Source organism: Argentina silus (assembly GCF_951799395.1).
Source record: "Argentina silus genome assembly, chromosome: X".
Classification (NCBI taxonomy): domain Eukaryota; kingdom Metazoa; phylum Chordata; class Actinopteri; order Argentiniformes; family Argentinidae; genus Argentina; species Argentina silus.
This window is the reverse complement of record NC_139653.1, coordinates 34551463-34576953: the sequence shown is the minus strand read 5'-3', so window position 1 is coordinate 34576953 and position 25491 is coordinate 34551463. Positions and strand designations below refer to the sequence as shown.

Below are 25491 nucleotides of genomic sequence, written 5' to 3'. Positions count from 1 at the left end.
TGTGTGAGGTCTGCTGCAGTCTGAGGGTGGGGTGGGCATTGGACCACAGTCCAGTTCTATACAAGGCTGCTGGGTAGTATTACTGACAAGTGCATACAGCACTCATTTGTTTGTGTATCATTGTAAAAGGACACACACACACACAGTAATTCAGTACCAAAACAAGGGGGGCAGGAGAGAGGACAAGAGGGGAATTTGGAACAGTGGTGCAACAGAGATATTACTCATGCATCACTAGTGTCTCAACTCTCTTCTCACTGAGGTGTGACAGGTGAATGCCTCTGACACACGTAATCCCCAAATCTACTGCACAGCTAGTGGAGGCAGGTGACCCACTAAAATACCCTCTGTGTGTATGATCAAAACGTAACCCACTTGTGTAATTTCAGTGCCATGAAAGGTCTCTTTTTTTTCAGGGCAGCTGACATTAAGAGATAACTATGCAAAAGTGTATAGTCTCCGTGTCTAATTCTCTAACCAATCGTGGATATAGAAGGAGAGTGGGAGGATGCTTGGTACGGATCAGAAAGAGGGAGGGAGAGAGTCAAGACTTGGCCTACTTGAAATTGAAAATGTCAGTGTCCAAATTGAATCGTTGACTTGAGCCAAACCCAATTGCTCAGTGACCCAACTGACGCAGGTCAGATTTTCTCTCTCTTCCCCTCTCCAGTGGCCGGCACTTTATTACCAGAGAGCACAAAATGAGCCAGCCAATGAGCCCCAGACAGCACCAAAAGCTCTAGTCAATTTGGCCACTGATCCCCGCAGTAGCTCTGGTCCCTTGCATAATTGAGCCAATCACACCAACACAAAACACCCACCACAGTAGTTCCAGCATTCTAGGACAAAGTAATTCAATACCAAAACAAGGGGGGCAGGACTTAAAGTACTAAAAGCACATACTGCCACACCACACTGATACTGAGGATCATCAGATAAACACACACACAGTGACGCACACAACTTCCCAAATTTCCAAAGGAGCCTTGATGAAAACAAAAGTAAATGGGGATTGAAAGTTGGGAGAATGTTTAGATGAGAAAGATTCTCTGCAGTCACTACTGCTGGGGGAGACATTGTCTGAGTATCTACTCTACGCACACAGGAGAGATCCACAGCCAATCCTGGCTCCAACAACCACATAAACCAGAAAGGCCATGTGCCGTCCAAGATCCATCTCTCCCCAGCCCAGCCCAGCTCAGTCAGACCCGCCCCCCCCCCCTCCACCCCAGAACGCTGTGAGCCAACACTTACTGTCTCCTCTCCCCATTCACCAAGCTAAGCTGAACAGTTTCCACGGCAACTCCCCACCATGATTAGGTGTGTAAGTGCTGAAAATATGGGAGTGGACGAGGACAAAAGAGCGAGGGGAAAGGGTGAGAGAGCCAGCGTGAAATAGGGTTCAATTGAAACTGGAATGTGCAAAGTTTTGGCCTGCGTTGTTCCCGAGTTTGCTGTAAATGAGTTTGGCTGTTGTAGCCTGTTTGTTGTGTTGTTTTGCAATGTAACAGAAGAACAGACGTCCAAGAATAGGCATAGCAGGAGCAATCCTATTGTTTCCTACAATACATAGGTCTACAGGCTTACGCCCCGGGTCCTCATTACTAAGTAAAGTACCCAGATTGACCTCCATTTGTTGACATTAGCGTAACAATTAGGTGTAATAATTTAATGAGATCAATACTGTGCAAAAAATAATGCATTGGTTGTGTTTAGTCAGCAATACAACATTTTATATTTTAAAGAAATTACATATTGAATATAACATATTGACGGACATAATTGGTGCAACTGTACATACTGTAAAAAACTGGGAGCAGTAAGTGTTCCTTTTTGTATAAATCACCACATTCTCAGATACTCGCTCACCAGCTAACCATCCCCAGGTATGAAAATCCATTCAGCATGTATTTGGTGTCCACATCGGCAGCTAACCAAAACTTGATGCCAAACAAGTCGGGCTTGTTAGCCATGAACTGGGTAAAGGGGCACCAAGTTTCTGTTGTAAACAATTGCTCATCAACAGTGATGTTGTCTCCTGGCTTATAACAAGCAATAGAATTACACACAAAAGTGTTTGAAATGTCTGTCATCTGGGCAAATTTGTCTGCCTTCCTGTGCGTGGGTCTTGTGTCCTTGTCATCAAAATGCAGGAAGTGCATAATGTTACTGAAGCGGTTCGGTGACAGATCTGAGAAAGACAGGCATGCGTTCGTCATCAGATCTCCAAAAGCTTGCAAGTCCATGGACCTTGCACCATGTTCCCCGTGGATATACAGGAGACCAATGCATGATTGCCATTCATCAACAGACATGTCCCAAGTATTGTCTCCTTCGACCCGGTGCATCTTAGCAACAGTATATACTCTGATTTGTTGCAACATCCCAATGGAAACTATAGAGTGCGCTGTTAATTATTAATGCCATTCTACCTGCTGCATTGTTGCCTGCAGGCTGTTCTATCCTAACAGTCTCCTGCCTCACCATGGCTCAGTCTGTTCTATTGTGACTCTTCTGCGGGGAGTCGAGGCATCGGAGGCCAAGGTGACACCTGCTCAGTTGGTTCTGTTCTAATTCTTTTTCGGGTAGCGTGAGGCGTCAGAGGCTGAAGCTCGCGGTCAGGATCAGAATCACAGGATCAGAATCACTGTAATCACTGTAATCATCACCATCATTACAGACGGTAGCAGTCATTTCATCATCAAATCACCATCAGCATTCTGTAGTCACTCCATGTACCTTCACATCAAATGTCTTTCCAACCATTGTGAATTGCATCTGACAAAGCATCTGACTAGTTACATCTCACCTGAGCTGACTGCCTATATATGAATGACGCCCCACGCACCTGCTCAACTAGTCAACCTCACCTCATTGCATCTTCTGACGTTGCGTCCCACCACCATCATACATACCCAGACACCCACACATGGGCAGAAACCAACCAGTGAACGTGTCAATGAAAAACATGTCTGTTCTTTGCAGGCTGAGTCACATGTTTTAGCGCATTGATCATGCAAATAACTAGTATTGTCTTTCTGTCGGTATGTGTGACCCATTAGGGTTGAAATGGGTAAGCAATTCATAAATGAAAGGTCAGTTTCAATTCGCCATGATGAGGGTAAAAACTACAGGTGTTACGCCTCAGGATGTGACTTGGAGATGTTAGAAAATTGATTTTGAAATTGTAATAATGCTATCATGTTAAAAATAGATAAGTCAGGGAAGGCGGTGGGCATGTTTTTCACAAAGGCAGAATGATTGTATTATAGTGTCACAATCCACCCATAAATGGGTATAAACAAAAAAGGGTAAAAAAAATCAATAAGTGCCTCCATCTTTGAGGGGTGTGTGTCTGGGGAGAAATAGACTAAAGTGTTTGCAGAAAATAGGATTAGAGAATTGCATTAACACTGTGTGTTAAGGGACAATCCTAACTCAGAGAGCAAGAAGTGGAAGGCCACTTATCTCTTCACACACTGTCTCTTGGAGCAGGAGGGAGGGAGGGAAGGAGAGAGAGAAGGACCAAGAGAGAAGACACCTTTACAATGTGTCTATAACAGGAACATAGAAATGGAACTGCAGGGAATACGATGGCATCTCATTGCATGAATACCAATGTACTGTCTGTATTTGTCAGTTTCTGTGATATATGGGGATTATGCACCCTTACCATAAATGTAAGACAACACCTCTGCAGTGCATCACAGTATTACAGTGCAACACATACAAAGCAGACATACAGTGGATCCCAATATAAGGGTCTATACTACTCTCCCTGACACAATACGCTGATGAAGTGAAACATGCCAAAACAAAAGTTCAGCACTGCCAAACTGACATGAAAATGTTCGAATGCTAAATGTACTCCCATCATAACATCATTTAATTTTCTTCATAATATCGCTTTCCCCATCATCCCAGAAACTCAGACAGTGTGTAAAACTGTACAGGTTAGTTATTTATTTCAATGGTCACATTAGCCAATTATCTGTGCCATTACTTGTACTAGCACAGATGTCTTGAATATCAAATAGAACCTTGATATGTTTGTCTCCAGATATTTTCATTGTCATGGTATTCTTTGATTGTGATGCAATCGTTTTACCGGCATACAGAAAAGGAGAGCTATGGGAACAGAACATGGAATATGGACTAAGTTATGCCTCATAAACCAGCTCTATTAGCCTTTTACATTAGCAAACTCAATTGCATTGAGTTCTACTAGCTTTATTTAGCCTATGCAAACAGAGGGGATGGATGGATGGAAGAGGGAGAGAGAGGGGGGTGGGGGAGAAAGAGAGACACAGAAAGAGGGAGAAACACAATGACCTACAATTCCCTTACTTTTCCTAGCTTTATTTATCTTAAAGTATAAATAAAGGAGACAGAGAAATGAGAGAGGGAGAGAAAATACAGAAAGAAACACATGAACATGTCTTCCACCCATTGACCCTATGAACTCTTACACAACAATGTCAGATCAGTTTTCCCCAGTTCCCCTGTAGACAGTAAATAAGTTGACAACATGATGCCTTGTGTTCCAACCAGCCATAGATACATGCATTAATGTCACATGTTCTGAACACAGAGACAAACAGCACACTGTGTTGTGTGTTAGACGGGGAGAACTCAACAGAGGGAGACTATAGGGCTGCAAGGCCAGACGCTGAGCTCAGAGGCACACTGGGACTTCCTCCAGAATTCCTCCACTTCTGGCTCACGTCCGCGAACACTGCACGCACACACACACACACACACACACAGACAGACACACTCACACTGACAAACACCTGGCTTGCAGCCACGAACATTGCGTCCATGTCTGACCGCCTTGGTTTGGGCCTTTGTGTAACAGGTACCATGAAGGAGGGCTATTACACAATCCAAAAGGGACAGATGAGATAACTCCAATAGTAAATGATATTCAGATCTGCTTCTCGGGGAGAGAGAGCGAGACAGAGAGAGAAATCTCACAGCTTTTTATAGATCAGAGTGGGACCAGAGAAATACACCAGCAGGTTCTCTCTCTCTCTGAGAGTCTACTCTACAGTCTACACCAGGGGTCTCCCAACCCGTCGATCCGGCCGCCTATAAGCAGCTCACCCAGCAATTTTGAAAGTACATACACTTTTCACGCTGAAACACAAACATTTTCACAATCACATACCGTGCAGTCATTTTAGCTTGAAGCTGGGAAAGACCAGTGTGAGCACTGTGGAGCGGTTTTAAGCAAACCAGCAAAAGCCAATTTCGTTTGAACATGAATGCCGAGGCAGTGCCAGCCAAAAGGCATAAAACATACCATTTTCATCATCAGGAGAATGAGCTTTTATTTTGTTGCGTCAAAGGAAAGTGTGTGATATGTTATAATAATATATATTATTATATTATTATATTATTATATTATAATATTAACATATTATTAATATAATATGTTGATATGCGGAGCTGTCGTTGTTATTGGGATGAGAGAGAACGATGAGCACCACTATACAACTGAAGGAATCTGAATCACAGGAACTGATCCTGTGAATAGACGTCTGTCTTGACCTCTTATTGAACTTCCACTCATACTATTTCTTAAACTTGTTGTGACCAACTATGTCTTAAAATGTATGTAGCAGAAGGTTTAAGCATATATCACAGTTATGTTCCTTAGGGGGGGTGCTCAGGGCCAACTGATACTGGCTGACTTATTAAGTAGAGCCTTGTGCATCAGAAGTCATGTTTTGAAAACATAAGATAGGTGGGGAATTTATTTATTTACACAAGATGTGTTGGTACAAGTTGTTACCCGGGGTGAGAAATGTCACAGGACTAAATTCCATGAATTAGTTATCCGTCTTCTCTACGCACATGTTTTAGAAGGTCTTTTCAGTATATAACAAATTAATGTTAACGTTTTTATCAGAGAGTCTTTGGGAGCTGTGGCTTCCAGTAAACAACTATTCTATTACATCTGGGTTATGTTGTTGCTCTCTCCTTGCAAGTTTTTATTTCTGTTGATTATTGCTGTTGTATTTGATTCTTACTTGAACATTAATTGAGTATTGAATGAACAATAATAAATTATTCATTTGATTTATCCCAATTAATGTAACACTGGTGTCTGTCTCGTTCTTTATTTCGGGTGAAAGTGGATTTCTACACCACACTACACAAAATAAAATTCGAGCTTGATTTCCCAGCAGAAAGTGCATCGCATGCTCGGAAGGTGACTGAGCTCAAGACACAATGACAGAAACACCAATATCGTTATTCAGCAAACCTGTGGATAAAAACAAAGCCGTAACAAGGGCCTTGTTTAAAACAGCAAATTTTTTGGCCAGGAACAAAACGTTTTTTTTTTCTGACGGTAGCATTGTCAAAGAAGCCATGATCATCATCATCGCTGAGACATTGTTCAAAGACCACAAGAACAGGACAGACATTTTGTCCACCATATCGGACACTCAACTTGGGGCAAACACTGTTACTCTGACAATTTATTCAACCTTTATTTTAGCAGGGAGTCCCATTGAGAGCAAGGTCTCTTTTACAAAGGAGCCCTGCATACACACAGTTTACAACAATACATAATACACATACAAAATTACAACATAATAAAACGCAATCAAGAAAAACACATTTTTCAACAAAGAGGTCCTCAGTCAAAACGTTTAACTGCTCTAGCAGCACCAGAGCAATCAACTGAAATGTTCTCTGCAAATTGTTCCAGCAGTGAGGTGCACCACAACTAAAAGCGGATTTACCAAATTCGTTGAAGATTCGAGGAACCTCAAGAGTTCTTGAATTTCAATAATGAGGTTAGGTAAGCTGGGAGTTTATGTAGTAAGGCTCCCTGCCTCTGCCATCAGGCCTCTGCAGCTCATCCAGAATGCTGCTGCCGTCTGGTGTTCAATCTCCCCAAATTCTCCCATGTCACCCCCCTCCTTCACACCCTTCACTGGCTCCCGGTAGCAGCTCGCATCAGATTCAAGACCCTGGTGCTCACCTACCGGGCGGCAAAGGGAACAGCCCCTCCGTACTTGCAAGCAATGGTCAGCCCCCAAACCCCTGCCCGATCACTCCGCTCTTCCACCTCAGCTGCCCGCCTGGCACTGCCACCTCTACATGGATACAGCAGCTGCCCGCGCTACTCGGTCATGGCTTTTCACTGTCCTGGTGCCCTTCTGGTGGAACAAGCTTCCCACTGCTGTCATAACTGCAGAGTCACTACCAATCTTCCGCCGTAGTTTGAAGACCCATCTCTTCATGCTACATCTTAACTGTCCCTCCTAAAGACCTCTTCATTCCCACTACCCCCCTGTGCAAGTTTCTCTTCTGTAAATACATATTTTTTTTATTTAAAAAAACATAATCCTTTCTTCTAGCATTGTGACTGCCAAAAGCATAGATTACTTTTTCTTATGATGCCTGATGGATAGATGATTCACTTACTTAGTCAAATGTATTTGTTGTAAGTCGCTTTGGATAAAGGCGTCTGCTAAATGCCATAAATGTAAATGTTAACAAAAAGGGAGTAATCAAGAGATCTAAATGACTTTAACAAGGTCCAGCTAACTTTATGATAAAGTATGCAATGATGAGTATTAACACTATCACCTATGATAAAGCGAAGGTAGGTGGCATCCAAAGGTTTAAGAGTAGTGGCTGCTGCACTTAGATGACATCACCATAATCAAGCACTGGCATAAAGGTTGATTGCACAATCCGTTCAGAGAAAGGCTAGATCTATTCCTCGAAAAGAAGCCCACCTTAAATCTTAGCTTTTTAACAAGCTCCTCTGTATGTTTTCTAAACACCAAGTCTTTGTCAAACCAAATGCCCAGGTATTTATAAGCGGGGACACGCTCAATGGGGGCACCACCTAAATACATATGCATAAATCAGATACATTTGTCTGTGATTTGATAAATAACATATTTAGTTTTTTCAGCATTAAGTACCAACCTCAGCCCAACAAATGCTGTCTGCAGGACAGCAAATGCAGACTGTAGCTCAGAAAGAGCCTGGTCAATCGTGGGGGCAATAGCATATACAACAGTGCCATCGGCATATAGATGCAGGTTACAATTATTTACAGATAATCAAATATTGTTGATGTAAATAGTAAAAAGAACCGGACCAAGAATTGGTCCTTATGGAACACCCTTTGTTATGTCCAGAAAACCTGATTTAACACCATCAGTTAAGACGAACTGTGTTCTGTCCGTTAAATAATTTTCAAACCGTCTACATGAAGCCTGATTCAGGCCCTGATCCCAACCTATTTCTGTTCTTTCAGGAGTTCAGCTAGACAACAGCTAGAACGGGTTCTAGGTACGTGGCTCTTGGTTTTCGATCCAATGTGACGGTTAAAGTCGGTTGATGCTAGCGACACGGCTCAGCAATCCCTTCAGGGAGGTGGACATATCTGAAGTGTCAGGAACATTGAGTGAAGCTTTTGATGTGGATGCTACAGACTTGGAGCTGGAAATAATAACATTGCAAAATGACATAGGGCTCAAATCACATCACTCTGCCCCTCATTTTTGGAGCCCTGTTGATAATGGAAAATACACCGACATCTGCATAGCTGCACAAAAGTCAGCTTCCTTGTTTGTCTCAACATACCTGTGTGAATCCAGCTTCTCTGACATGAATTTCGTCAAATCAAAACATAGAACACGCCTCACCGATGAACACCTGGCTGACTCGATCAGAGTAAACTTGTCTGGATACACTCCAAACTACAAAGCTCCGGTGGACAGCATGCAGAGTCAACCCTCTCACTAGCAAGGTAAATATAAATGTATTTCATGTTAATATCAGAATTCCAATACAGATGAATAGTTCATTTGGTAGCCTAAAAGTTGTTTATAAACCATCACTTCCCCTTGTCTGCCACTTGTCTTTACAGAAAGGGGAGAGGAGAGCAGAGCATGTGGTGTCAACCCTCTCAGAGAGGAGAGGACAGAATAGTAGGATAATGTGTTTTTGGAAGCTGAACATGCAGTGTCATCAATAAAATCAAAAAGGTAGCTCTCATGGTAAAAAAGGCTGGAGACCCCTGGTCTACACTATACAGCACCTTTAGCCAGTCTTTATCAGTCTACAGAAACTTGCCCAGGAAAGCAGTGTGCAGTCTGTAAGAATACAGCTCATTGAACTAGTAGCTCTCAATCAGCCTACACAGTTCCTTTGTCTCCAGGCCATCACGTCCAAAATGCATAACAGATATGATGATGAAATTCAAATATCTTCAACCTTCATCCCTTCTCCTCCTTTCCTCTGTCTTCATCTCTCCCTCCTCCCCCCCCTGGTCATATGCAGGCCCGTGTCGTTGCCTAGGCTTGGATCGAATCAACAGAAATCTCCCCCGGGCCCTCAGCGGCTGCCTCAGCACTTATAAAATAACCGCAGACTCCATACACAATATCACTGTCCTGAAAATGTCATACCATCACCTGCCTCCCTGCATACACACAACAAACAAAGTGGGCGCTCCGGCATTATTTCATATGGAGAGAGAGAGAGTTAATGTGAAAGTCACTGGCTTCTGATATCATAATCGTTTTCTAAACAACACCCTATCAGAGAGTTTTGGCATAAATAGAGGCACAATTGGCCACAGTGAGTGTTATTAGTTTCTTAGGGCAACAGTCTGAGAATATAGAGCTGCTTCTGCTACTACAACAACAACATCAGAGTATGCTGACTGTTAGGGATGTAAAACTAAACTACAGATTAGTAAGGGAGGGAAAGAAAGAGGAGAGAGAGGGAGGAGAGGAGAGCCAAAGTGAGAGGATTCATAACAGAAAGTGAAACAATGATAACACACAGAGAGAGAGAGAGGTATGTTCCACTGACTTGAGAGAGATATGTTCTAGAACAGTGTGACAGAGATGAAGATGTGTGTGACTTACGATCAAGTCCATTGACATAGCGGATGGAGACCTCACAGTGGCCCCACACGGCACTGACGATGGGATACAGCCTCTTGCCCTTTAACCCCCGGAAGGCCACACCCAGGTACTGCCCATCCACCATGAAGCTCAGGGTGCCCTCATCCATGTCCAACACCACCAGGAGGGCATCGGGCAAAACAAACGACTCGTCCACCTCCAGAAAACATGGGTAGGTTGGCGCCGAGGTGGACGCCGGGCGGTTCTTACCATCATGGTAGAGTCTGTTCCGACCCAAGTCCCAGCCCCACGACTCAGAGTCTGAGCCTACTAAGGCTGTGTAGCCCACTGAGTGTAAGGCGGCTTCTGCTGAGGCTACCCCGACCACGGCGTGTGTCCCCCTCTGTCTGGCTGGCCAGTGAATCCTCCAGACATGGAGGCCCCGTGTGTAGCCCACACTGCCGCGGATACAGTCTGTGCTCTGGGCCACGGGGTGGCGGTGGAAGGTCAGCTTGTCGTCCTCTTTGACAAAGACATTAAGTGAGCGGTCCTCTGGGTTCCAGGCGTGGTGTAGCTGGGTGTCCAGAGTGGCCGGGGGCATGTCCAGGAGCAGGTCCAGGCGGGGTGGGCGACAGAAGTCTGGACCCCGCAGCTCCTGCCGCACAGGCCGGTAGGAGGGCTCACCGCGTGCGTCCACTGACTTGATACTGCCCGAGATCTTTTGACCCATCGCTGGAGAGGGGGGTGGAGGGAGAGGGGGATGGGGGGTGAAGGGCAGAGCGAGGGTAGTATGGGCTTTCCGCCGTTACCTCATGGGCGCTTTAGCCAAAACGGCAGCTGTAAGCAAAGAGGAGCCCTCACACAGACACTCACTCCTCTGTAAGGGGGACCTCACTCCTGGGAGAAAGAGATAAAGAGAGAGAGAGACACACACACACACAGGGAAGTAGAACATTACTTATCATCATTACATCAGTACATCACCTGACAATACAGTCTGCCCATGTGAGTGCTCCAGCATGTACTTAACACTATACTTTTTCCTTTACCATTACTTTATCTCACACACTACCCACACAGACAAACAGCTTCCTTTCCCAATATGATAACACAGTGAGCTAAAAACCAGAGGGAGGAAGGAAGAGAGAGCTGTGCTGTATAACAGCCTGAGGCTCTTGGTCCCTTAAACCACTGTAGAAGAGAGGGAACATCTGAGTAAGAAGAGGAGGATGAACTATTCCTCTGACTCACTCAAAGACATGAAGACACTCCTCTACCTTCTCAGTTACCAACCTCACACCCCCTAAGGCACAACTACTACAAACGCACCGTGTGTGTGTGTGTGTGTGTGTGTCTCACACACACACATACTGAGGAAAAAGAAACGTATACTTGTGCTATTCTAATATTTCTTTAGGTGATGCAGAGTTATGCCCAAGAAAAGGAAAGATTCATGATAATGCCTTCTCCACTTCTAGTGGAAGATTTGGGAGCTTATTAAACTTAAATAAAGTGTACACACGTGTTGCAACTAATTTACATAAGACCTATGACAGCAAATAGTTACAGTACCGCAGGTTTGACTTAGTGATCAGTAGCACTCTGCAACTTCAACAACAGATGTGTGTGTGTGAAACACTTTCATACACAAACAAACATGTGTATAGGTTCTTATAGGTTCTTTACTCGGCTGAAATGGCTGGTCTTTCTTAATGAGTTGTGTGTCTGGCTTAGGCTAGCTACTCATCTTCGTATGTCCACCCCGCGTGGAAACACTAGGGCAGACAATCAGATGACGAACTAAAGAAAGGGAGGAAAGGGAATGGAGAGGAAAGAGGAAATCAATGGTGTGTAATTGTGCAGCATGAAAACAAAGTTGTATTTTCTTGCGGATTTCAGCAACATAAAAAGATATCTGCAGTCACATGATTATCAACGATTAGTGTGTTTGCGTCTGTGTGTGGGGGGGGGGGTGGCGGCAGCTCTTGACCCCTTTCCCTTTTCCAGTGTGGAGGGCAGTGTGTGTGTGTGTGTGTGTGTGTGTGTGTGTGTGTGAGAGACTCCCAGGCCACGCTCAGAGGACAGTGACGCACACACACCATCTGGTGTTTACACTAAGCTCTAATCAATCTCTCTGTCCCCTTAATCTTGCATCTATAGGCTGAGCTGTGAAGGAGAGGAGATGGTGGACAGGAGGTAAGGAGAGGTGGCACCAGCCATGTGATTTAAATGTCTTTAAATGTTGCTGAGACAAAGACAGTAATCGTCTGATCTTCCATTGTGAATGGTGATCAATGCCCCCCTCTCTCAGCCCAGAACACCTATTTACAGTGGAATGAGCATGCCTGGTGGACGTCCGGAAGAAATCACACTTCAACTATCGTCAATTCTTTTGCTATTGTAATGTATATAGTATAGGCCAACTGGCCTCTCCCACCTATATCCTATTGTTTGGAGGATATTTAAGGAAGATAGGAGACCATTCATTATTTGAGTTTCTCGGGGTAGCCTATGGGCACCAGTATCCGGTGTTGTCTTTGACACACACACAGCCATATGTTAGACATATGGTTAGACTTCCATTTGTTTACAACAGTTTGTTTATTTTATATGTTACCTTGAAACTGTTAAATTGGTTAATTTGTTTATACTCATTCTTCCAGTGTGCATTAATGTGATGTTGTGAGCCCGATAAAGGTTCTGTTAAAACAACACAACATAATGTCTTTAATGCCATTAATGTCTAATGTTCACATGCATCATTAACAACACGTAGAGTCAAGTCATCGTCTTCAGGTATTGGAACAAGCTTAAACTCCTTGCAATTCATTGTAACTTGAGAGCATGGTGGTAGCATATTGGGTATTCATAATGGAATCTAGGATCCGATATGATCGAGTTTCTGTCACACAGATGAGCAAATCATTATCAATCATTATTAACCATAAAATATCTTGAGGAGTCAGATATAACAGAATGTTAACTTGTGTTAGTTGGTCATGTGACCACTCGTGTAGAATCCACTTTATCATGTCCATAACTGTCTGAAGTTGTACTTGGGAATAAATGTATGTCTTTATTCTTGACCTGTCCAGTCCTTTCTCTATTCTTCAGTGTTTTATCACAATTATTCAGTGGCATGAGACAAAACGAAGAGAAAGAGAGAGCGGAGATGGGTGATGAGGGGAGAATAATGTAAGAGAGAGTGAGAGATGTAGAGGTGAGATGTGGAGTGGAGGAGGGAAGAAGTTGTAGAGAGGAAGAGGAGCCTTGAAATGTCCCTGGACACCAGAGGAATATGAATATGATTAGGTATCCAGTAGGCTATATGTAAGACCCTTGTTATCATGGGGGAGATGAGCCTACATGTAGAAGGCCACTGCTGGTGTTGGGGGAGTTGTTAGCATATCAAACAGAGACTGCCAGTCCAACACAAGGCCACAAGTATCAGGGCTCAGACAACAGACAAGGGCATTGTGACACACACGCACACACTCCCATCTGGATGCACAAACCACACCCGCACCAACATAAGCATACAAATTCATATTCTTACATTTCGATTGGTATATCACCTATATATATATATATATATATATATATATCAAATCTCTTCCTTTCTCTCATTCATGCCACCCTCCAGATTGTCCCCCACCTCCCTCTCCATTCTTCCTCCTCTCCTGTCCTTTATTGGAGCCACAGGTGTCTGTCACGCAGTCCTAACTCTGTGTAAATTGATTCCTGTTACATTGTGTTGTTGTCATGTTATGGCCCATTGGATTTCAGGAGATCAATAGGCCTTTATTGGTACCTCAGCCTTCTGGAAATGGCTGTATCGAGCGGAGAGGAAAACACAATGTTAGGTGGGTTGATGAGGGGTTACGCTATCAATGTGTGGATTACAGAACATAACTTCATTCATAGACAATAGATAGTCCAGGTAACACTTAAAGGGTCAGACCATCTGACACACCACAAACACATGCTTCATTCACATCTCTGTGTATGGCTATGGTTAATGCGCACTTATAGACTTAGTCACAGCACAAGCATGACTTGACTCAATGATGTTACAAGACTTACTCTAAACAGTGTCCCCTGCACAGTATTAATCAAGACTGACTAGTACAGTAAAGTTAGTCCAAGTGAAAGACAATGCTGACGGACAGACACTGAGGGTCTGGGATAAATTCTCAGTGCAGGCTAACTCATTAGTGGCCAACTGAGACTCTCTCCCACTAACAGACTGCACACTGCCAACAGGACTGGCTGGGAGAGCCACAACAGCACAACAGACAATTCCAGACAATCTAAGGTCTGTTCAGACTGTTGGGGCTTTTAAAGTAGGCCTTGAGACACATCTTTATCGTCTGGCCTACCCTTCCTCCTAGACTTTGATTGCTGCTTTTACGATATGGCTGTCTGACTCCACATGGCTGCGGAAGGGAAACATATTTGCAAATATATTTGCTTCTTTAAAATTTCATTTAAAAAAAATATTTTAGCTTTTATTTTATACACTTTGAGATTATTCTTGTATAAATAAAAGATCTTTATAAATGTAATAATTATATAAATGTAATAAATAATAATAATTTAACAGATTATAGTGTACATGAACAGGGAGAGAAAACAGAGACCTCTTACCACTGAATCGCTATCCAGAGTCAAGCTGATGTCTGCATTTATCATTTACCTCCCACAGCCATGTGGAGGCAGACAGTCAGTCCAGACAGCCTTTTCCATGCGTGGTTGGAACAGAGTGACGAGAGAGAAGGACAGTGAGAGGAAGACAGAGCGTGTGTGTTAGTAAGTTCCATTCTGACGCCACAGCAGGGAAACAGCCTTGCCTCAGTTCCTAGCTACCACAGGAAAACAGCCGGAGAGGGGGAGGGAGGCAGGAGAGAGAAGGAAAGAAGGAGGAAGGGGAGGGCTGAGCATGAGGCTCGTGTGGAAGTCTTTTTCAAGGATTACAATAGTACTTATTCTCTCTATCCCTGTCCCTTGTTTTGTGCAGCAAGTGGAGTGACTGAGAAAGAGATGGCAGTAGAAAAACAAAACATCCCACAATTATAGACCAACCCGCCCACCTTTCCACCTGCCAGATGAAAAACATCATGGAAAAAGAATAAAGAGGAGAAAAGCAGTCTGTACTGTAGGCCTAGTTGTGAGTAGTGGTTGTGTGGACATGCGACTGACTGAGGGTTCTAGAACTCGGCTTTTGGCACCAAAGCAGCTCCGCCTGGAATGTGCTTTGCTGGTTGCTGCGGCGGCAGGCTCTTCGTCATGGTCACGTGCAAGCTGGCACTGTACAGGGAGATGGAGGTGAGGGGGAGAAAAGGAAACAGAGGGAGAGAGGAACTGAGAAAGAGAGGGAGCAATGGAGAGCAAGGATCTCTCCCTCTCTCCCTTTTCCTGATCTAAATCTAAATCCCTGCCTATGCAGTTGAAATCCCCAGCAAAGAATACAAGAGCCTTCAGTGTTACAAATGGTAAAGGAGGACAGCTCCCTCAAGGTTCTATTCTAGTACAGTAGTTATGTTGCCACAGTTATATACTGCTAGGACACCATCCGCAATGCTATGCTGTATGTTTTCATTTGGTTAACACAATTCTCTACCCTTTCACCTGGCTTCCCCTGATGAGCAGGGGAGCAACTCAGTCCTGCTACCTGAGATCTGGCCCGATTCACAAACATGGATTTATCTGGACCTGCCCTAGACAGAGCAGACCTCACAACTGTAAGTATGTGAGAGGATTGACTCCTATGGCACAAAGTCATCCCATGAGCGGTCTTAACGTTATTTGATTCCTGATTGCAATACCTCATTGTGAACCTGAAGTTCTCTACTTTCATACTACTTTGAAATAATCTTACGATCGTAATTTATAAAACATTCTTTCAAGTTCATAATAAGGTATTGCAATCGGGAATATAATATTATTTAAGAACTAGTAGGGTGACATTGTGCCATAGGAGCCAATCCCCAATATGTACAGTTGATAAATACACGCGGCTTAGTAATACCCTTGTTTCTTATGGGCACAAGCAATAAATGCTATCCTTGTACAGATCTCATTTAAATAATTGTCAGTTGTGTATTTGTGATGTGATCTGTGTCAGTGTATGTATAAATGTATGTATATTTTGTTATAAGTGTTTGTCACCCTCTTTGGCCCTCCCCACAACAAGCCCATCCTTTTTAGGGGCATAGGCTGGTTATATGGGGCGAGCTGTGACTGATTTTCAAAGTTATTGCTCCTACCATTCACCCTTGTTTTAGTAGCTGCTGCGGCTACACAGGTTGGATGGGACTGAGGGCAGCATGTGCCTGTGTGTTTGGCTGTTTCTTTGGCCACCTTTATTTTGAGCTGTTTGACGTAAGTGTTTGTGAAAGCTTGAGTTCATCTATGATATCCCTTATTTATGTCTGGACCTTTACACTGCCTCCCTGAGCCTCTGTACCAGTTAATCAACCCAGCTCCTTAGCCTATGTTAGCACCTCACCCCACATGCTGCCTCTGTATGTTTTATCTGATGCATCTTGTTAACTCCTGGCTGCATAACACATTTCCCTACTGGCACAATAAAGTAAGTGATTAAGGTGCTTGGCTGATTCTTATCATAAACTTCGAGTGTACTTGAAAGGATAAACTGTTATAAGTTATAACTGTTGGAATATACATATACTCCCATCCAGGGATGTAGTTTTAAAACAGGTAGTCAAACCCTGAACACCATGGATTGAAAAGGTTGGAACCCTAATGCAAACAACAGACCTGCATAAAGGGTAAACCCTATTCAGCAAAATGAAAAGATTGAACTGACTTTACTTGGGTTCACTGCACTAACATCACTGATGCCATCGTTAAGAATTAAAATTAAGTGACATGCACATTGTGTGGTTTAAGTAAAGTTAAGTAAACCAAGCCAGATGCACACAAATAATCAGTCTTAATAAACTCTTTTCCTAATGTCCCTTGCCCCATTTAGATGAAATCCTAAACTCACTCATGGTTAGAATAGTTGCTAGGACAACAATAAAAAGCCTGCAACTTTTTAACAAGTTATGTCTGCAACTGTGACCATTGGAATTGAGTCCAGCTGTTACTTTTGTGACTCCTTTTGAGTCTAGCAACTTCAGCGTTGGTCAAAACCAACAAGGGGAGGTTTCGCATCAGATACTGTACCTAGCTGAATCCACAAACAATTCAAGGTTGTGGAAATACTCTGCCACTTTATAGTCCTGTGTGTATTTCTATCCCTGTCAACTTCAAAAAGTTGCGCACCCACTCTGTCCCCACTTCAAATCCACCTCTCCCTCTATTCTGCACTGATGCATCTGATAACTGTCCTGCACTGTACTGGATGGACCTCTGCCACCCTGCTCACAACTGCGTTACTCTTTGACTATTTCTTAGATTTAGAAACTGTAGCAGCTTTATTAGATTTTCTCTTCGTGGCTAGCACTTTGAAAATGCACAATTCATCCTCCATTGGCTCAGCCTTCCCCTCGTCACCCATTTCTCCCTTCAGAACTGACTCATCAACCGCAGTAGCAGTCTCACCCCCTGCCTCTCTTCCCCTTCCCTGCCCTCATTGCTCTGCCGCACCATTATCTCCCTGTTCCTGCCTTGCCTCTCCCTCCGCTCCCCTGGGGCCTGAGCTGCTTCCCGGCTTGGCAGGAAGCTAGCTAGATGTTATACTGAATGACGGCACCCACTGCTAGACTACATTCCTCCAAAGAGCCCCCCAACAGTGGCAACCACTTTAAAGCTGTATCAGTGCGTATGATTTTCACAGCTCATATCCCCATGTCAATCAGCACTATGCTTTGTGACAGTAATCAAACAAAATAGTAAAAGCTGTGTGAACAGAAAGAAAAAAAACACAAAACAACAAACCTTAAAGTGAAAGAAATTAAAACTCCATTCACCTAACCTCCAGGAAGCGGTTATAAAAACTCATGCGGGAAATCAGAGAGAGTCAGCTCCAGAAAAGAAAGACAAGAGAAAGTGATGGAATAAGGGATGGCAGAGAGGGAGAGGAGGAAAAGTGGGGAGATAAGAGAAAGTAGTCAAAAGTTAAACTGAACACGTGTAAAGAAGTGAAGACAAGAGAAAGGAGAAATGAAGAGATTAGAAACCAGACAGCGTGTGATTGTGTTTCACTGAAAAAGGAAAAAAGCAGAGGAAAACTGCTTAATGCTATAAAAAAATGTGTGTGTGTTTGGTAGTGCACCTCTACGCGACTCTACCTACTCTATGTGGCGTGAGACTTGGATACCATACAGACGCCATATCCAAATCCTAGAGGCCTTTCACATCAGATGCCTAATGTCAGACCATCGCTTACCTCGCCAAGCCCTCTACGGCCAGCTAAATGCAGCAAAACATACCGCTGGAGGACAAAAGAAGAGGTTTAAAGACCACAGCAAGGACCTCCTGAAGCGCTGCAAAATTAACCCCACTCATCTGGAACTGACTCTCAATAGAGTCTCCTGGCAGTCCACCTGTGCAAGAGGGGTCCAACACCTCCAAGACACCATTATGCAAAGTAGTAGCGTGAAACGCTCCCAGAGACATCATCGTGCTGCTGGAACCACACTATCAGACTCTGAACATGTCCCATCTGCAGCAGTGTGTGCGGCTCTCTCATCGGCCTTCAGCACCAAAGGTACTAAACCCTTACCTATCCCCAACCAAATGAAGTAACCTTCATTATTGAACAAGATGGATAGCTAAGATGGAAGATGGTGTGTGTGTGTGTGTTCTATATAGGGTCTCTGTGGGACCATGGTGTTAAGACATGGATAATTTGGTCTCAGGTGTGTGTGTGTGTACATTAGTGTTGTCACGATACCACAATGTTGACTTTGACACCGGCTTAAGTACCACGATTTCGATTCTTAAACGATACCACGGCCACCAAAAAAAAAAGGTCAGGCAAAGTAAAAGAATATCCTATTAAATAACAGAGGGTAGGGGTATACTATGATGAACAACAAATAAGTGAACACAAAATAATTTAAAAAAATAAATAATAACACAAAATAATAATACAGGCCCAGGTCTTATCTCAATGACATTAATATTTCACGAAGTTATGGTATGTAGATTTTAACCTAATCTTGAGATTTCATTTTTTAAATATAACTCAATTCACAAGAACAATAATAGATTAAAATGTGCAGGGATGGAACATCAGGCAAAGGCACATGATCACAGTTCACCAGGAGAGGAGGAGACACTCGTTTTTTAAACTCGCTCGCTTGCTTGACTGAATATTTAAGCACTTACTTTATCGAATCATGTATCTAAGCATATCCTTAGCTTTCAGACCCATTCGCTGACCTGTCGTGATTTGAACTCGGGAGGTCGGGATGCCTATCGGAAAGATGTTTGATTAAATATGATGTGTTGCCTCAATTTGACTGCATGGCCTTATAACATCTTTTACAAATAGGCTTTGTGATCTCCTCGCCATCATCATTGGCTCTATAAGCAAAGTAATACCAGATTTCACTTCTGGCATCCTTTTTATCAACAAGCTGGGGTCGGCCAGCATCGACACTTCCATCCTTCTCTTTCATCCTTGTCAATGCCGCGCGTGCAATTGTTTAACGTTGTCTTTCCCTGCCACACACGGCCACTATGCATGTAGAGCACATGCCAGAGCACACTGCCGCCTGTGAGCATATAGACAAATTACACTTCCAAGATAATATTCCACACAGCTCAAGGTAAATACTGCGTCAGGCATCTACATTTTCTTAGTATCGAAAAAAACCCAGGATATCGTGATACTTTGGTAGAACTGGTACATTGTGCAACACTAGTGTACATGTATGAAGTTATGCCACACCGACCACAAACAGACTGTCATTTTGGTCAATCAGTCCAGACACATGCCCTTGTCCAAGCCTACAATAAATAGCTCCTCCACACAGCCATGGGACGAATGGCCTTCTATACACAAGCCGCATCACACAAGAGAAAGTTCCTCTTTGTTCCTCCTATGTTTTCAGTTATCCTGTGCAATTTTGCCTGCTATGTGTTTGTCACTATTCTGGTCAACCATTGATGATTGGGGTATCCAACCCTAGACTGTTCTGGGCTCAGTGGGTCCATTCTGACCAGCTGGATCAAGACCTAAAGGCATGGGACATTGGCAATGTTCATCTGGCTCCACTACAGACATACAGCCTGTTTTGTTCCTTTGAATGACAGCAGATGCTGTTTTACTGGAAGCACAAAACATATTTTGGGAGGATAATAAACACACAGCACAGACAACACACACAGCTCCTGCTCAATCAGGCAAGAGGTATTCATGGTGTCAACCAAGGTGACCAAGGTTCACGAGGTCATAGCATTCATGGCTCACTCTTTAGTCATCCACCCAGAAGCTCTGTACAGATATACTTGGAGTGCTAAAGTCAGCTGCCTTACCAGCTCCTCAAATCACTTCTGACAGTTGGCAAATCAATATAGATTCAATATAGGACAGATTACAGATGATGTTATTTTCTTCACATAAAACCACAGTGGTACACAGACATCAAAGCAAATGATGCAGACGAACAGGTTTGAAAGCAGCCAGGAAACAAACGGAGTGCTGGATGCTACACATTAGTGGTGGATGATGCCTATTTCCCCCCCCCCCTTATCACATACATCACATTGATGTCTTGCAAAAGCACTTTATAAATACAATCCATTCAGGTAGATGGTTCAGAGATACAGGCTAGCATTCAGTATATGCCTTATAGTAGGTTGAAAGCTGAGCACGGTCTCAGCAGGGCTGCAGTGCCTTTTCAGCTGGTTGGCCTCAGCCTTGTTGAAATATTCAGCAAGGCTTGTGCTCTGGTTACCTGGGCCTGCATGTAAGCCCAAACCGGTCCGATCAGGTTCCAACCAACCGGGTCATAGAAATGGGGCCAATCATCGCAATGACTCATTGGAGAATCCATCGGCAGGAGAAAATGATCAAAAGCACACTGTGACAAATGGCGTCATGGACAGGAAGATCTCTTATCTATACCTCTTTGCTATCTATGCTGCTTCTCTTAGGTGTTAGCTTTCATGCTGTCGCCATTATCATGTGAAATAACATTGAAGTCCACACTTGTCTGCCCTACATCTGGAACAGGATTGGAACATACAATAAAAGACAATATGGCCCATGCAAGGAACAAATGAATAGTGAATGAGCGTTAAATGTGAGATCACCTGTTAATCCATCTGCGAGCAGTCGTCTGGAGCAAACCACATCCCTTGTCCATGGGGCACAGGTCTCTGAAAGGTAGCTATGCCCACTTCCTGTGGAGAAACAAAATGAGCAATAAGACTAAGGTAAAAGGAGGGTAATACATCTAGAGTTGGGAGAAGGGCACCTGAAACAGGTTATCATGAGCACAACAATTGAGTGTAGGACACTTTAGTGACCTGAGGGATAGGTGACCCAGAGCGTAGAATGGTTTAGTAGTCGTAGAGACAGAGAGAGGGGAAGACTGAGCAGAGGTCCCCCCCTTCCTCTTTGAGTATTCATGAGGCGTTGTAATCTTATGTTCATCAAATTTTCAGACGAGCCCTCTTCAACCATTAACCAGGCGTGTAGCTGCGTGCCCACTATCGTTTGTTGGCAAATTGGCCATCAGGCCGGGGCGGAATTAATGAAATGATTCTGTAGGCTGCACTGATGTAGTACATTTCTCAGCCTTAGGAAACACTCACGCTTTCTGTCCGTCACTCCAGCCACCCTCATTACTCGTATTGCCCTCTGTTCACAGCTCGTCACACACAGCTCGCTTTTTCCATACAACACACAACCCATTACCCTAACTACTGTAAAACCTCTGCAAACGTCCCCCAATAATGCCCAAATAATCTAGGTCCAAAGCAGTAGTCAGTGATTTCAATTCAATACCACCTGGTAAAAATGCCTGAGACAACTCAACTGTAAAGTGCCCCAGCTCCAATCAGAGCACTGCTTCTTTTTCTTTGGGTGGCAGGGTTTTAATGGGGAGTTTATCCACCTGCTGAGTCTCCAGATGTTGCTGGGTGGAATTCTGGCCACTTGATGAGATTAAAGAGAATGAGACGTCAGGCCTGATTAATACATCACGACCTTCTCATTCCAGCTCCCCACTCCTGTTCAGAGCTTGGGAGCAATTATGCTAAATTAAGGATGAAGAGAATGCTGTTTGGTAGCTAGGTGCTAAATAAAGGGGGAGATCTTGATCTTAATCTACAACCCCTGTAACATACATGCGAAGTTTCCATGGCAACGCAAACTGTAGCACAGATAAAGGTTCTAATCTACATCGAGGACCCTTTGTGCCAAAGGCACAGCAATAGGAAGAAGGGCAAAGCCCTAAGGAGCAAAAATAAAGCCAATATAGATATGGCCAATTATGTGGTTCCTTTCTTTGCGTAAGTAGTGCTGAGTGGCTTGTGTCTACAGTGTATGGACATGTGTTATTTGACTTGGGGGGAGGCCACCAGCGTCATGATGGTCCGCTGATTAGTGGGGGGTGATCTCTCACAGTTCATCTGGCCCAGTGGCAAGTGCCTGCGTGTTCGCACACACACACATTAAAAAAAACGCAATAATTTAGACATGTACGTAAAAATAATAAACACACAAAAGCAAGCCCATCTGTTGGAGACTCGGATGGTGAAGAGGGGTCGTGAGAGACATGAAAACAATATGGAACAGAACAGCTTAAAGATGCCCTCCAGAGGGCTGAAAATTGTTGTTTGTTACATGGTATACCAGTCAACTTGAACTTTTCAGGTGAGGGTTGGCTCCTGTTTGAGACTAATGAATATGCAAGACAGCGGGCGGCAATGACCCCCCAATCCCTGGTCAGCCAAATAATTAACAGCAAAAGAGCAGCCCCTTGTAGTCAGAGGTAAACAGCAACTATAAGAGCAGCTTCTTGTCTGACTACAGAGTTGATCTAGACTTGAATTAATAAACCATCCCTCCTTATTACAAATAAAACAGACCACCAACCGTCAAGTAGCTAAAATGTTGGTTTCCCCCAAGCACAAATCTTTCCCTCAAAACAATATTACACTTCTAAATATCAACATAACTGACATTATTGAATTGAGAACAATGGTGTGATGATGGGGATAATGGCAGGCCCAGCGCCAGGGGAAAGTAACTAAGGGGGTACATGTCTTTTCTGATAAAAACGATTTGAGCTTGGTTGTAACACAGGTTGGATAATTGATCAGCATTTATCTAAGACAGCGGGCTACTGAACCGCTTAACAAAGACAGAGCGCATTTCAACAATTTGCAAATAATTGATTCAAACTATTATACTCAAACATATATAGGTTATAGTTAGCTTGCCAGTTCTTTAGGTAGGTAGGTATGTTTTTTTACTCAAACTATGTTGCTGACAACCTAAAAATACCTTCAGCCCAGGCAACTAGCTTTCATTCAGTCAGTGGCTAGCTCACCTCACACTCATATCAGACTGACTGACAAGCGTAATGGCAACTTCAGATGAGCGTCTTTCCAGAGACCAACCTAAGCCAATCAAATTAGCATTGTTTTTGGAGGCAGGTGGAGCAACGAGGGGATCTTGAGAGATATAAGCGGATACAATTACTTGACAAAAGGCATTTCAGATTTCTAAAAAAATATTGGGGCACAAATTTCAAACTGAGGGGGCATTGCCCTCTCAAGCCCCTCATGGCGCCGGGCCCAGATAATGGATGAGAGAGAGACAAAAGATGTGCATTATCAATGCTCTGTAGTCTATCATCTATGATATAATATGGTTCTATTTGAGGGGGGTTTTACTTGTTACCAAAAAATGATCTATAGAACCGGGCAGAAAACTCACCTTGATGATGTCACGCTTGCTTCACGTCATCAAAGTACATGTCCGTTTATAAGGATTTTGACTATGGTTATAAATGTCAAATTATTTAACAAAATTGCTTATTTCAGACCAAAATGGTTGTATATTAATATACTTAAAACATGGATTTTCAGCTTGAAATTATTTAGACTGGAGGTGGTCTTTAAGTTGACACTGAAGCTTGGCTTTGTCTCTCTCACTTCACCACCTGTTTCCCCCTCTCACACAGACACCCACCACTCAATCCGATCCAATCTTCAGACATGTTGCTCTTCAGACACACACACACACACACACACACACACAGGTCCATTGAGAAAGAGGAGGATGGTTCTCCCTTGATTTTTTATAAAATAAAACAAAACAAAAGCTGTACATCTACTGCAAAATGCACTCAAACAGCTCAAGACACACAAAAAAACTTCTAAAATAGAAGTAGTCTCTTCAGGGGTCCTAAATGGTTGACCATGGTACTGCATGTTGAATGGGAATAGAGGAAACAGGATTTGGAGATTCTCCCGATTAAAAAAAAAACTGCTCCGGAAAGCCCCAACTATTTGTTTATTTCCTTATTTCATTTTGCACCTCTGTATTTGTTACAGTGTAAAAATGAGGAGCTTCCGAGGTTGGTCCTCAGACCAAATATGGCAACCTGACGTCCGGACCTTCCAATCAAAATCATAGGCTAGCTTGTGCACTGTGTGTAATTCTTTGGCGCAACATTCTGGAGAGAGAGATTTATTGAGAGACAAATATAACTGGTTGCACATTTATTTAGTAAGAGGACAGGAGAGAGAATTTTAGTTTTCATTTCTTTAAATTCAGTTCTTTAGCCAGCAAACAAGGCAACTAACTATCTAGCTTGCTAGCTCTGTCAAATACCCTGAGGCGATGGCCACCTGACATTAACTGAAGCCTTGTCCCATGTGCCCTCATCCACCGGGGCATTGAATGTTTCTTCTCCAAGCACTGTGAGCACCCCTGTCAATTTTCTCTCATTACTGTATATCAAGTCAATCACATACACAAACACAATAACATTTGTGGTGTTTATCTTCACAGTAAAATCCTGTCCAGCCCTGGGTAGAAGAGTTGAGCCCTCCAACCCCATGCAGCCATCATGAGCCTATCCTTTTCATATCATAACCCCAGTTGGATAACATCAAGCCAATGAGTTCTGGGGGCAGCATCAAGGCCATATGTGCAGACTGTTAACCAAATAGCACAATTGGTGTTTGTTGCTTCCTTTCTGGAACACATGCATTTGTGGGGGCTGTTTATCGCTCCAATAGGCCATGCTTCCACAAACATTATGTACAGTGAGGTAATGAGTGTCCTCACCTTGTTGTTTTTATCTCTGCCGCTAATTAGAAAAGACCAATCATGACAAATCATGGCCTGCTCCAATTTAGTTCAAATGTACTTGAGAGCGCAATTCAGCATGCCTGGTATGAGGAGAGAAGGCATAACCGAGTGTGGTTTGCAGGAGAGGGGGGGGGGGGGTAGACTCAGGAGAAGTAAGCACATTTTTCCTCTCTCTGTCCCTCCCTCTCTCACAAAAATCCTTCAATGCAGCGAGTTTTTCCTTCATAGGCTTTGACTTGTACAGTACCTTCAGAAAGTATTCAGACCACTTAACGTTTTCCATTTTGTTGTGTTATAGACTCAATTTAAAATGGATTAAAATTAAAAGAATTTGCCATCAATCCACACACA

At 43.4% G+C, this 25491-nt stretch overlaps 1 protein-coding gene across 2 annotated transcripts in view; it reads right to left on the bottom strand.

The window, feature by feature from the left end:
- Positions 1-25491, bottom strand: part of LOC310823235 (SPRY domain-containing SOCS box protein 4-like) — a 45646-nt gene that overhangs the window by 5320 nt on the left and 14835 nt on the right. Inside the window, exons 2-3 of one of the 2 annotated variants that reach the window (XM_083696025.1) lie at positions 21123-21212; positions 9912-10787 (exon numbers count right to left, since the gene is read on the bottom strand). In XM_083696025.1, coding sequence (XP_083552151.1) covers positions 9912-10620 — 709 coding nt within the window. In that variant the 5' untranslated portion in view covers positions 10621-10787; positions 21123-21212. Of the gene's footprint in view, positions 1-9911; positions 10788-14537; positions 14582-21122; positions 21213-25491 lie in introns of those variants that run through there. The other variant, XM_083696026.1, reaches the window with a different exon arrangement.